The sequence below is a fragment of the Lissotriton vulgaris genome, chromosome 5 (assembly GCF_964263255.1).
Source record: "Lissotriton vulgaris chromosome 5, aLisVul1.2, whole genome shotgun sequence".
Lineage (NCBI taxonomy): Eukaryota > Metazoa > Chordata > Amphibia > Caudata > Salamandridae > Lissotriton > Lissotriton vulgaris.
The window spans coordinates 1728850221-1728864972 of record NC_141693.1 but is presented as its reverse complement, the minus strand read 5'-3'; the positions used below and the strand labels follow the sequence as shown (position 1 = coordinate 1728864972).

The following is a 14752-nucleotide window of genomic DNA, read 5'->3' as shown; positions in this document are numbered from 1 at the left end:
GGCTTTCATCAGGGCCTCTGTTCTACGTGAATGCTACTGCCTAGTAGTGACTAAATGTGTGAAAAATAATTAAGAATGTAAAAAACACACAAGTGAATCAATAACAGTAAAGGATATAATTCTCCTTCATCTGTCTGATTTCCTCCTTGGCACCTGGTATAATTACAACATCTGTTGAAGACAAACACAAGAGTGGACCCAAATAAGCTAACAAGGTCTATTAGACGCTGTAATCATTACAATATAGTGAAGTTTTAAATAGTCACCCAGTGTGCCCGGGGAAAGGACCTCACCTCTTCCTGGACCTGGCTCAGGATGTGTGAGACCCCGCTCTGCAAGAACAAAACAACCCCGCACTATAACATGGGCAGAGAGAGCTTACTGTAGCCTGCTCTGTCTTGTAGTTGTGCCCAGGGTTCAATAGTGATTTGTACGCAGAGCAAGCCTGCTTGCATTAACCTATCCCAATGGAAGACCACACCATGCAGTCACTCTCATACTACTGCTTGCAGCAATAAAGTTCATTTAGTCTATAACTTCCTGTATGGTGTAAACATAGACTTTTCCACAATCTTGTCTAAAAAATATAATAATGTATGTTCCCCCAGTATGCAGAACACTACATATCCAACTTCTCTCACTGTTGTAAAAAAAAGGGGGAATAGAGAAAGTAAGTAAAGAAGTGAAATGTAGCACTCTTGGGTTTTGTGCCTACCTGCCCGTCGTTGTCTCGGTCTGTGACTGAGTCAGGGGGAGGCACAGAGCTGTTGTTAGAGCTACATTTTCACTGGTTCTGTCATATCAGCGACAGCCAATCCATAAGTAGCAAAGTCGAGACTGTAACTTTCCGATGAGAAGTGAAGGCATACTTCTCGATCTCCAAGTAATACCCCAAATATTGATTATATAATCGTGTATAAAAATAAACAACATGCCAAAGTTTGTCAAAGTGTAACGGGTCAGCTTGTCTAAACCGAGGCAGACTCTGGCTCGCGTGATCTCGCGAGACAGTGACAGCTTAATCTGTTATTCACTTCCTCGCAGTTCAACACATCCCAAAAGTGTTGTGTCTTCTGTCAAGCCCTCCCTCACTAGGCTCAGGTGCAGGAGTTCACCCGCTTTCCAGGACCATCCATACGCCATGTGCACATCTCCACCATTTGCCCAGTACCGGGATTCTCTCCACCACCAGCCAGTATGTGAAACTTTGGACTACCTTCTCCGTCTAAACCATATGACTTCAGCCAGAGATCAGTTCTCACATATACGTTCTTTCAGGCCAAGGCTGGTCACCAGCAAACAGCGAGGGAGACCCCCAAGAGAGCCATCCAAACAGTGATGAAGGAAGAGGTGCCCATTTGCAGGACCCCTACAGCCCTGTCGCTCCTCGGAGTCCCAGAAGAGGCCTGGCCACACTGCACCCTATGGAGTACTCTCAGTGGCGGAGTCCAATCCAATAGGGCCACTGCCTTTCTTTCACATCTCAGCTCCGTGAGGTGGGAATCTCTCCAAGCCAGCAGCAATCATCTTGTTCACTTAACTCCACAGCGGCCCACAGAAGGTCTGACCAAAGCCCGATCCAACATGGCTGCAGAAGCTGTTTTTGCTCTGTCGTGGGGGGTACCTCTCAGGATGTCCTCAGGCCTTCACGCATGGGTCTCTCTGGTGCACTGCTTCAGTCTATCTCTGCCAGCTCCTCCACCTCAGGTGTGTTCAGACAGGTTATCTGCTGGTTTTGGTCTGCACTTCAGGATCTTAAGGGCAGGATACTTTGGGATAATGATAATGATAAAGGACGACGGAGCACACTACATTTCTGTCTGTTCGGCCATCTTGCTTGGTCGCGGTCCCCTTATTGAGAATATTTTATTCAGTGAGATTGGTCTTTAAGTTTGCCTTGCACAGTATAAGAACTTCAGGCCATACAGCCTTTTACATTCACTTTTCTTGCTCAACTTCACATTGCTGCTTTTGGAAGATACTAGGCGTGACTCATGACCTACCAGTTGGTTCATGGCAGTTACTCGCATTATACACTAGAAGAGAACTGTCTAAGAGGACCATGGTGTAGAAATTCTGTTATAACATAACGTTCATTTGTAAAGCACACGTTCACCACAAAGGGTATCTTGGCACTGAATAACAGATGTTTATTGTTACCCATCTCAATGATACTCATTTTTTTTTACCTCAGAAGGATGAAAGCTGAGTGGACCGCTAGGATTTGAACCTGGGCTATGAGGTCACACACATGCCTCTACAGTGGATGCATTAGTTCAATAAGCCACCAACTTCGGTTATCATATTGAAGTCTCAAAATTGAGCATAACATATTGAACAAATCATGGAATCGATGCTGCACATTTAGGCGCTTATAAGACCATACACAGTGTGCAGGATGGAAAAACTTTAAACCGCTAGGGGCCAGATGTAGGAGACCAAATACCGGTCGGTAACGGCCAATTTCGGCCGTTACCGACTGGTATTTGGTGTTTGACATGTAGTGGGCTTGAGATTTACAGAATCGGTAAATTTACTGATTCGGTAAATTTACCGAATCTGTAAAATACCAAATCGGTAAATTTACTGATTCTGTAAATCCAGATGTAGGTGGCAGAGTAAACAGTGCCACAGGCCCTTAAGAATTTGTTATTTACCACCCAATACTATTGGGTGGTAAATAACGAATTCCTGTGTACATGCAAATCTGTGCATGTACACCTGTGCCATGTGGCACACATACCTGCATGTGTGTCACATGGCACACAAGCCAGAAACAGGGGTGCTACAGGGTGTCAAAGTGACACCCTGTCCCCCATGGCAATTCAATATTTTTACCAATTCGGTAATTACTGAATCGGTATTGCTATTGATTCCTATGGGCTGTAAGGCCCATAGGAATCAATGGCAAATACCGATTCGGTAATTACCGAATCGGTAAATACCTATTCCTACTGATTCTGTATTTGATACCGAATGATTACCTACATTAGATTTACCGATTCATGAATACCGAATCGGTAAAATTCTGTATTTATGAATCGGTAAATCTAATTTACCTACATCGTCTCTTAAATCCTTGCATTTGAGGAGATAGAATTTTGATCGCCAAGGTTAGTTTATGTGGTTTAATATTTTGTATGGACAATTTCACAATAGGCACATCAATGTTTACTTTTTCCTGATGCTTTGTTTGGCTTGATGCCTCAGATTTCATGAAAGTAATTTTGTTTTCCATATTTTTCAGCTAATAGTGCATTGTGTCCAATGATCTATTTGTAAGCTGACAGATAGCTTGTTGTCAACTGCTTTTGGGTGGACCCCAAAAGGTATGTACCATGTTAGAGTCACAGTACATCCAGGGGCTGGGTCTCTGTTGCTTTTAGTGGCACCCTATGTGATATACTCCATTGATGAATGAATCATTTTGTCCAAATCCTATGCATTCAATGACAGCGTCAACTCTAGGATACTGACCACACCTAGAATGGTAGAAAGCAAGCTGTGTCTACCCTCTTACTTTCCAGAGCACCTCATGCTAAGGTGTAGCAACCTTCACCACACCATGTATGGAGCCTGCTTATGAACCTCTTACACCCCACCCTATGCAGGCTACATTACTTTAAACACCCTGTCAACCATCTATTCTGAAAGAGTTACAGGTACACTCCATTGCCTCCTCAAAGGTATAAAGTGTTTACCAATGCTACCATACAATACAATATGCAATACAATACATTACAGTAACATCCCATGTATGTGCCCTATATTTTCTCTTTTAGGCTACAGTACTGTTATTTCTGGTTGGTTATACTTGGCTGGCTTTGGAGTGGTATTGCCCAGGTGCTGAACTATGTTCAGGGTAGGCGTTCTTTGGGAATTAAGGATGTCTTTGTGGGAAGTGCCTTACTGTTTACTTTATCACTGAACTGAACTGGACCTTACCCCCTTCCTAAAAGACACACATGGATGGGTGAGGCAGGTTAATGAGGGGCATCAATTAGTGGGTGTTCTCTGGCACATCTTGAAGTAGATCTGAGTCTACAAAAAAGGGTGTGCTGGGGAGGGAGGTGATTGTCCTCTCTATGTTGCCTTCACACCAGTAGCCTCTTTTAAGCTCTTCTGCTTCCTCAGTGATTACTGAAGACGAGAAGATGGATGAATGCAGGATCTACATCAAAGTCGGGACTAGATGCCCACAGCCTCCAATAGCCCTCAGCGCACAAGACCGCAGCCAGGTGATGCTGGTTTTGGCATCACCCAGACACAATAAGCAGCTCCTGGCATAAGATGGTAGAGATGAATGTTTGTTTGTAGTGTTTGTTACATACATAGATTTTTTTATTTTATAAAGCACTAGCTTGTGACTGAAAGGCAATCTTAATGCTTACAGCCTGTAGCGGAAGGTCTTGCTGCCAGAAAACCCATGTAAGCCATGAGCTCTTGTTGAATCCATTACATGAAGTATGAGAGTGTTCGCTGTCTGCTCTAGCTGGAATCAGGGGACAGTACCCGCTTCCATCACCTTGTGCCCAACATTCCGCACCAATGCAAAAAGAACAATTGATTGACGGAATGCTGCAACAATATCAAACATTCACCCACAATACAGAGATCTGTGCCTAAATCAATTTTTTTTGCACACCATGCCATTCCAGTTTAGACCCTGTCATATGCAAATCAGGCTTCACCCTACTTTCCATGGGAACAGTCCTCACCAGCAGCAAACTCATATCCCTTCTCCTCGAAGGTGTGACAAGTTCCTCCTGCCTGGTCAAATTGCTCCAGTACCAGTACCCGCTTGCCTGCTTTTGCCAATACAGCTGCCACACTCAGACCACCAATGCCACTTCCGATTACGATGGCGTCCAGGTGAGAGGGAATCTTCCTCTCCACAAAACCTAGAAGGAGTAAAAAAATGAGGGGGTGAGAAAGAGAACAATGGTATGAGGTGTAAGAAGAAAATGTGAAGGGTAAAATCAAAGAAGATGAGAGAGCAAAGATAAAAAGAGAACAAAGGCAACCAGAAAGAAATAGGAAAGCAGAAATGATAGACAAAGTAAGAGAGAAAGTAAGCATGAGCAAAGTACAAAGGGGAAGAGGGAAAGACTGAGGAAAGATAAAAGCGAAGGTAAGCAAGATTAAAGGGAAAGAAAGAAAAATAGAGAAGAGATGAGAGGTGAGAGGTGAAGAGCAATCAAAATAGAACAGAGATAAAAAAAGGGAAGAAATAGCACATAGAAAAGAAAAGCAAACGTTAGGAGAAACAATCATCAATGACCATTTATAGAACGCACGGCTACCTCAGCAGAGGAAGCCTAGCTCTAAAAAAAACGGACTAGAGAGACTGCAAGGCTCGTGATACTACTTCATCTGCCTAAAGAGCCAGGTTTTTAGTGCCTCTCTGAACTCGTGCTCCATATTTAACATCCGTATGTGATGAGAAAGGCATTCCAAGGTTTGGCAGTCCTGTCCCAATTTAGCGAAGCTGCTAAACGCTGCTGATTAGATCTTAATGTCCACTCTTGGCGATATAGATTAAGCCTCGAAGTGAGGTGGCTGGGGCCTTTGCCATGGATTGCTCTAAACGCAAGAGTGAGAGCCTTAAACTCAATCCTCCTGGCCATGGGGAGCCAGGGGGGCTGTGGATGACCCTTGCCACTGCATTCTGTACTGTCTGGAGCCTGTGGATCAGTTAGCCTGGCAATCCCAGGTAGTGACAGTTGGCATAGTCCAGCTGGGAGATTACTAATGCATGGACCGTAATCCTGTGGCTCTCATCTGCCAGGAAGGCTAAGATTTCCTGATGGATCTCATTTTTCCAAAGCAGGCTGCGTAAATTTGACGGACTTGTGCCGTGAGAGTAAGGTCTCCCACCTGTTTCCAAGATTTTTAACAGAGTCCTTAGAAGTGGGGGATGTGCCCAACTCCCCTGGCCACCAAAGGCATGACAGGGGCGGAGATGCTTGATTGAAAAATAAGACCTCCGTCTTATCTGCATTAAGCTTCAAGCGATTTCTGTTTATACAGTCAGCAATATCCTTCAGGCATTTCTTGAATTTATCAAAACTGCCACAGAATGTTCTTTAGAAGAGAAAACAAGAACAAGGTAAGTTCAGAAGGGTAAAATAAAGAGGAAGATGGAGCAGTTAGATACAGGAAAAAGAAATGGAAGAGAAAGAGTGAACAAAGATAACAAAGTAGATGAGAAAGAAAAGGGGAAATGAAACTATAAGAAATGGCCTCTTTTTTGCACGATCACCCCAATTTTTCTTTTTGGACTGATGCTGCTAGTTTTTTTACCCTGGGCACTAAGCCCTAAAACATGTTGATATTAGCTTTACTACTAATTGAGATATTTTAACTTATTTGCACGTCCCTTTTATATGGTACAAAGTGTACCCAGGGTCTGTAAGTTAAATATCTCTTGTGGACTATAGCACACACTGTACCTCCACTAGAGTGACAGAACAAAACATGACGACAGGCATACCCCTGTAGCCTGCCAGTGTAGTTTTGAACCAGCAAATTTGACCTGTCAAAATAATCCCTTTTGTAAGGCATAAATACCTCTAATAAAAGAGAGAGGGACCCCAAAGCCAAAGGGATAGGGTTCCACGATTGACACAAGTCAAAAAATAATTCCCTTTGGGCGAATTAACATTAATACATAGGTACTAGCAAACAAACAGTGATCTGAGAAATACCAACCATATAACAAGGAAGCAATGAAAATAGGTAAAAACTTCAAAACATGTGAAAACACTCTAAAGAAATAAAGTATTTAAAACAATTTATTAGCATACATTACATAAATTAAAAAAATCAGTCTTAGTCATAACTTATAGACACAACAGATGAAATTTAACAACAGAAGTTAAAAACAATATCCCTAAAAAAACATAATGTATCTGGCTAAGTTTATGACTAAGACTGATTTTATTTAATTTTCAGAAGTATTGGGAAACATTTATACACATTGTCCTGATGAAGGCGGGTTTTAACTGAACATACCGCCGAAACGCGTCGATGCAAGGAGTTAATCCGGGATGATAAACTGAGGGAAATTCAAAATAACTGTTTAGTGTTTGAGTTTAGTCCTTTTTCCCTGAAGCTCCTTTTTTATTGGAATGTTGATTTTATTGATTATTGTTTCATCCTGTATGTGTTTCCCGATTTTCAGTTTTTAATTTATGTAATGTATGCTAATAAACTGTTTTAAATACTTTATTTCTTTAGAGTGTTTTCACATGTTTTGAAGTTTTTACCTATTTTCATTGCTTCCTTGTTATATGGTTGGTATCCTCCTTCTTTGTCGTTTTCGTTAGTCAGGCACCTTTCCCAGTGAAAGAGGGGCTGCCAGTTTTTAGTGACTACTAGAGGAGGGGTTGCTCATGTCCCTGGCCACACTACTAGGGTGGCTACAGACGAGAACATTTTGCCTTGTTGGATTTAGTTTGAGAGGGGCACTGTGGGATTGTTCAAGAGTAGAGTACTCAGGGACTGCTGCAAAAATGGGTAGGATTATCCCTGGGAACTTTTTCTCTGTTGGCTAGGAAGGGGCCAGGAGTCACCCTCGCTCACAAGCTAGTGCCAGGCATTAATGTGGCACCCTGTATACTTTCCATTATTCAGAACACTACTGGACCTGTGGAAGACAGAAAAAAGACTGCACCTGCTGTTGAGTCCTGAACGGCTACACCTGCTCCCACATGTACCCAGGACAAAGAAGTGGACTTCAAGGGCCAGTTCGCTGACCTCCTGTTAAGCTACAAGGACATAGTGGGCTTCTAACAGAAGAGCCCAGCTTACCAATTCTAACTGGACCTGCACTGGACCCTGCTAGTGGCTTCTGCTGAAGTGAGACGTGACCCCAAGTGCTGTCCCTGGGATCCTGGGATACTCGGACCCTTGGCTTTGTCAAAGTGTACTCCTCCCAACATTCTGAGAAACCTGGGGCTTTTTCAGCCTCAAAGACCGAGAACCAGGGCAAACTTGCCAAGTCAATCTAATGAAACGTGTGTTGCCACTGGGCCAGAGATTCAGGTTGCTCTGAGCTTTTCACGCAGCAGCAAATCCGTTTCAGCAGGAAATTGCTGAGACACTTTCTGGCCTCATGGAGGCCTCTTCAACTATAGCTTTCAGCAATTTCCTGCTGGAGGAATTAGAGCTCCAAAGAAGTGACCAAGCACAAAGCTGGCCGAAGGTGCCATAAGAATACGGCCGGCGAGGGACTATACTTTAGCATGAATTTTGAATTTCTCCCACTCACGGCTTTACTGCCAAAAGTCAACGGCATCACCAGGACTTCGTCCGACTCCTTTTTTTCTGTTCAGAAAGATTTTATTAATTTTTTAAGGCAAAAGGAAAAAGCATAAATACAATACAAAAAAGAGGAAGGAAGTTACAAGCGTAAGTGGTCAAATAACCAATATGAAGCGTAATCAATCATAATATGTAAAATTAACATATAATAATACAAAAGAATCGCAATTAAGGAGGAAGGGTAAGGATGGAGGGAGGAAGAGGGGAAGGGAATAACATGTCATAGGAACGTGAATTCATAAACTACAGAGTTACAGTTAAAATGCAATGTAAAAATAGAATATAAGAAAATGTATAACAATATCAGTGCAAAACATATGAATCAATAGGTAACCAAAACGATTGAAATGATTGTGGATTATGAGTAACGCCTTTAAGAGAAAGCTGCGCACCTCTTCTCGTAAAGGTGATCCATGACCACCAAGCATGAACTGAAAGAGAAGAAGCATCTTTCCAACAGAAAGTAATGGATTTTAAGGCAGCTGTGATTAGAAAATTAAACAATTTTGCCTCTGAGTCCGAAAGGGGGTGAGTCAGGGCAATCGATTTGCAAATTAAAAAATTAAAGGAAAGATCATCTTGTAAAGGTAAAATTTTCAAAATTACATTCCATACTTCCAACCAAAATTTCATAATAACTGGACACTCAAATAACATATGGCGTAGGGAACCAGGGCTAGCGTTGCAGTGCCAACAAACATCAGAAAGTAATAGTTTTGCATGGAAAAGACGTGAGGGAGTCCATAAAGTGTTAACCCCTTCGCTGCTGGGCCTTTTCCCCTCCTGTGCTGAGCCCTTTTTTGGCTATTTGGGGTAGTGCGCGCTTAGGCCCCTGTAACTTTTTGACCACATAAGCTATCCACACCAAATTTGCGTCCTTTTCTTCCAACATCATGTGGATTCTAAAGGCGCCCAGGGTTTGTGGATTACCTTGGAGGGGTCCCAGAAATTAACCAAAATATAGTGATTTTTTTGTTTTTTTCAGAAAAATGGGAAAAACGGGCTGCAAATGAAAGCCTCTGGGTTTTTCCCTGAAAATGTTATCAAAAAAGGGTTTGTGGGCTGAAATCTCCATTTTCTCAGCTTTTAGGAAATGACAGTCTTTTGTCAGAGAACCGACATTTTTCACACAGTTTTGGCATTTTTCTGGGACATAGCCTATTTTTGCTGTTTTTAGAGCTTTCCACCTCCTTCCAGTTAATGGTAGAAATGAGTTTGAAAGCAATAATGGATCCTAGACAGCTGTACATTTTCAAAAAGTAGACACAATTCTGAATTCAGAAAGGGGTCATTTGTCTAAATCCATGAAGGTTTCTTTATAGAAACTAACAGTTAAATATTGGAATAATTGAAAATTTGTTGAAAAAAACAGCCTTTTGTCTCAACGTTTTCACCTATAACTTTTTCTAGTTTTGACAGCTCTTAGAAAGCAAGATACCGTTACATCCGTTAGACCTTCCTGGTTGTGGGGATATATAGGACTTGTAGTTTCACCAAGAACCCGACGAACCCAGATCCAAAAACTGAGCAGCAACTTGCAATGGTATTTTTTCATTTACTGGGTATAGAGCACTTTGTCTTGGAAAATGTATACATGGAAAAATCTGTATGAAAGACACCTATGTATTTCTGAATTGGGTACAAAATATAGAGTTCAGAAACAGTATATTATTGCTAATTTTCAAAATTGGGAATACTCATACTAGCATGAGAATTATTGGTCATTTTTCAAAATTTTTTTTTTTTACACAATGTCTTTCATTGAAAGGGAGAAATGCACAAAAGCTCAATTGGTAATAACAGTTGATTTACAAATCTGAATTACCCCAAGTCTCCCGATAAAAACGGTACCTCACTTGTGTGGGTCGCCCTTGTGCCTGCGACAGGAAACGGCGCAAAATGCAAAGTGGTGACACCTAAATTTTGCAGTTACAAATTGACCCTTTTTTAGCAAAGTGCCTACCTGTAGTTTTTGCACCCTAGCTCTGCCGGCACCTAGGGAAACCTAGCAAACCTATACATTTTTGAAAAGTAGACACCCAGGGGAATTCAGGATGGGGTGACTTGACTACCTACCACCAGGTCTTGTTACCCAGAATCCCTTGCAAACCTACGAATTTGACAAAAAAAACACATTTTCCTCACATTTCTGTGGAGGAAAGATCTGGAATCTGCTTGGATCAACAAATTTCCACCCACCCAGTATTCCCCCAGGTCTCCCGAAAACAATGGTACCTCACTTGCGTGGGTAGGCATAGTGGCTGCGACACGAAACAGCGCAAAACGCAACGTGGTCGCACCTCAATTTCCCAGTGAAATCTTGCGCTCTTTGGACAAATAGACTACCTTTTGTTTTTGAGCCCTAGCTCTGCCAGCACCTAGGGAAACCTAGCAAACCTATACATTTTTGAAAAGTAGACACCCAGGGGAATTCAGGATGGGGTCACTCGACTGCCTACCCCCAGGTTCTCTTACCCAGAATCCCTTGCAAAGCTAAGAAATTGGAAAAAAAACGCATTTTCCTCACATTTCTGTGGTGGAAAGTTCCGGAATCTGCGTGGATCAACAAATTTCCACCCACCCAGCGTTCCCCCAGGTCTCCTGAGAAAAATGGTACCTCACTTGCGTGGGTAGGCATAGTGGCTGCGACAGGAAACAGCGCAAAACGCAACGTGGTCACAACTCAATTTTTCAGTGAAATTGTGCACGTTTTGGGCAAAGAGACTACCTTTTGTTTTTGAACCCTAGCTCTGCCGGCACCTAGGGAAACCTAGCAAACCTATACATTTTTGAAAAGTAGACACCCAGGGGAATTCAGGATGGGGTCACTCGACTGCCTACCCCCAGGTTCTCTTACCCAGAATCCCTTGCAAAGCTAAGAAATTGGGAAAAAAAAACGCATTTTCCTCACATTTCTGTGGTGGAAAGTTCCGGAATCTGCGTGGATCAACAAATTTCCACCCACCCAGCGTTTCCCCAGGTCTCCCGATAAAAATGGTACCTCACTTGCGTGGGTAGGCATAGTGACTGCGAAAGGAAATGGTTCAAATTGTACGGTGGTGAATTTACAATACCAAATTGCAAAACAACCTTGATTTTGGGGGGGGGGGCACCTGAGTTTTTGGCCCGGGGCTCGGTGGTTTTCTTTGGAAAGTACAAAACCCAAACAGTTCTGAAAAGTAGACCCCCGGGGGAGTCCAGGGAGGTATGGCATGCGTGGGTCCCCGAACGTTTTCCTACCCAGAACACCTTGCAAACCTTAAAATTAGGTAAAATAATCACTTTTTCAAACTTTTTTGCGTGGAATCACCGTGCCGGCAAAAATGTCCTACCACCCAGCGCTCCCCTTGTTCTCCCGAGTAAAAGGATACCTCACTTGTGTGGGTGCCCCAAAGCAGAACAGGCCAAAAACGAATGTTGAAAAAAGTAGTATTTCAGTGTAACAAATTAAGCCCCCCTGCCTTAGTCACAGGCCTTAGGCCCACCCACACAAGTGAGGTATCATTTTACTCGGGAGAACAAGGGGAACGCAGGGTGGTAGGACATTTGTGCCGACACGGCGATCCCACGCAAAAATGTATGGAAAACTGTTTTTTTAACCTAAATTTGTGGTTTGCAGGGATTTCTGGGTAGGAAAACATTGGGGGACCCACGCATGCCATACCTCCCTGGACTCCCCCGGGTGTCTAGTTTTCAGAACTGTTTGGGTTTGGTAGTTTCCAAAGATGCCCGCCGAGCCCCGGTCCAAAAACTCAATCCTACCCCCCAAAAAAGAAGGTAATGTTGCTATTGGTTATTGTAATTTCTCCACCGTACGATTTGGACCGTTTCCTGTTGCAGCCACTATGCCTACCCACGCAAGTGAGGTACCATTTTTATCGGGAGACCTGGGGGAACGCTGGGTGGGAGGAAATTTGTGTGAGCCCAGTGACGCCACGCTTTCCCACACAAAAAAAGTGTGTAAAAACGGATTTTTCCATCAAAAATTGAGGTTTGCAAGGGATTCTGGGTAAAGGAACGTTAGAGTATCCACGCAAGCCATACCTCCTTGGAAGCCCCCGGGTGTCTACTTTTCAGAAATGTGTGGGTTTGGTAGGTTTCCCGACATGGCCGTCTCGGACGGGGCCAAAAACCCAGGTAACCCCTCTTGCAAAAGCTGGTGGTATTGAATGTCAATCCCACCAGCTTTTGAAAGAGGGGTTACCTGGGTTTTTGGCCCCGTGCGAGACGGCCATGTAGGAAAACCTACCAAACCCACACATTTCTGAAAAGTAGACACCCGGGGGCTTCCAAGGAGGTATGGCTTGCGTGGATCCTCCAACGTTCCTTTACCCAGAATCCCTTGCAAACCTCAATTTTTGCAGAAAAAGTCAGTTTTTTCACACTTTTTTTGTGTGGGAAAGCGTGGCGTCACTGGGCTCACAGAAATTTCCTCCCACCCAGCGTTCCCCCAGGTCTCCCGATAAAAATGGTACCTCACTTGCGTGGGTAGGCATAGTGGCTGCGAAAGGAAATGGTTCAAATTGTACGGTGGTGAATTTACAATACCAAATTGCAAAACAGCCTTGATTTTGGGGGGGGGGCACCTGAGTTTTTGGCCCGGGGCTCGGTGGTATTCTTTGGAAAGTACAAAACCCAAACAGTTCTGAAAAGTAGACCCCCAGGGGAGTCCAGGGAGGTATGGCATGCGTGGGTCCCCGAACGTTTTCCTACCCAGAACACCTTGCAAACCTTAAAATTAGGTAAAATAATCACTTTTTCAAACTTTTTTGCGTGGAATCACCGTGCCGGCAAAAATGTCCTACCACCCAAGGCTCCCCTTGTTCTCCCGAGTAAAAGGATACCTCACTTGTGTGGGTGCCCCAAAGCAGAACAGGCCAAAAACGAATGTTCAAAAAAGTAGTATTTCAGTGTAACAAATTAAGCCCCCCTGCCTTAGTCACAGGCCTTTGGCCCACCCACACAAGTGAGGTATCATTTTACTCGGGAGAACAAGGGGAACGCAGGGTGGTAGGACATTTGTGCCGACACGGCGATCCCACGCAAAAATGTTTGGAAAACTGTTTTTTTAACCTAAATTTGTGGTTTGCAGGGATTTCTGGGTAGGAAAACATTGGGGGACCCACGCATGCCATACCTCCCTGGACTCCCCCGGGTGTCTAGTTTTCAGAACTGTTTGGGTTTGGTAGTTTCCAAAGATTCCCGCCGAGCCCCGGTCCAAAAACTCAATCCTACCCCCCAAAAAAGAAGGTAATGTTGCTATTGGTTATTGTAATTTCTCCACCGTACGATTTGGACCGTTTCCTGTTGCAGCCACTATGCCTACCCACGCAAGTGAGGTACCATTTTTATCGGGAGACCTGGGGGAACGCTGGGTGGGAGGAAATTTGTGTGAGCCCAGTGACGCCACGCTTTCCCACGCATAAAAAGTGTGAAAAAACTGATTTTTCCAGCAAAAATTGAGGTTTGCAAGGGATTCTGGGTAAAGGAACGTTGGAGGATCCACGCAAGCCATACCTCCTTGGAAGCCCCCGGGTGTCTACTTTTCAGAAATGTATGGGTTTGGTAGGTTTCCCTAGATGGCCGTCTAGCACAGGGCCAAAAACCCAGGTAACCCCTTTTGCAAAAGCTGGTGGTACTGACATTCAATACCACCAGCTTTTGCAAGAGGGGTTACCTGGGTTTTGGGCACCGTGCTAGACGGCCATCTAGGGAAACCTACCAAACCCACACATTTCTGAAAAGTAGACACCCGGGGGCTTCCAAGGAGGTATGGCATGCGTGGGTCCCCCAATGTTTTCCTACCCAGAACTCCTTGCAAACCTTAAAATTAGGTAAAAATATCACTTTTCCAAACTTTTTTGCGTGGGATCTCCGTGCCGGCAAAAATGTCCTACCACCCAGCGTTCCCCTTGTTCTCCCGAGTAAAAGGATACCTCACTTGCGTGGGTGCCCCAAAGCAGAACAGGCCAAAATTGAATTTTTAAAAAAGTAGCATTTAAGTTTTACAAGTGAAGTCCCACTGCCTTAGTCACAGGCCTTTGGCCCACCCACCGCCAGCCGCGGACCCATCACATTACAACACTCACACCAGCAGACAGCGCCATTCAAGGGCCCATCACTTACGTATCTGCCACAGCAACTACACAAAATGATGGACTGGGTAGAGTGTCACTCAACTAGCAGTGTGTGTAGTGACCAACAGAAAGTTAGTACTCGCACACTGCCAGCCGAGCGCCAGTCCACCCACACCACCATCCAAGCACCAGACCATGCACACCGCCAGCCAAACACCACTCAGCACACACCGACAGCCAAGTACCACTGCACACACACCGCCAGCCAAGCACCACTCCGTGCACAGACAGCCAAGTACCACTCCGTGCACAGACAGCAAAGTACCACTCCATGCACACCATCCAGCCAA

General features: G+C 44.1%; 1 protein-coding gene across 1 annotated transcript in view; it reads right to left on the bottom strand.

Annotated features, from left to right (window-relative positions):
• LOC147717053 (all-trans-retinol 13,14-reductase-like) overlaps window positions 1–14752 on the bottom strand; it is a 656600-nt gene that overhangs the window by 474092 nt on the left and 167756 nt on the right. The window contains exon 2 of the mRNA XM_086923956.1: window positions 4719–4901. Within this exon, the coding sequence (XP_086780082.1) occupies window positions 4719–4901 (183 nt within the window). The remainder of the gene's footprint in view (window positions 1–4718; window positions 4902–14752) is intronic.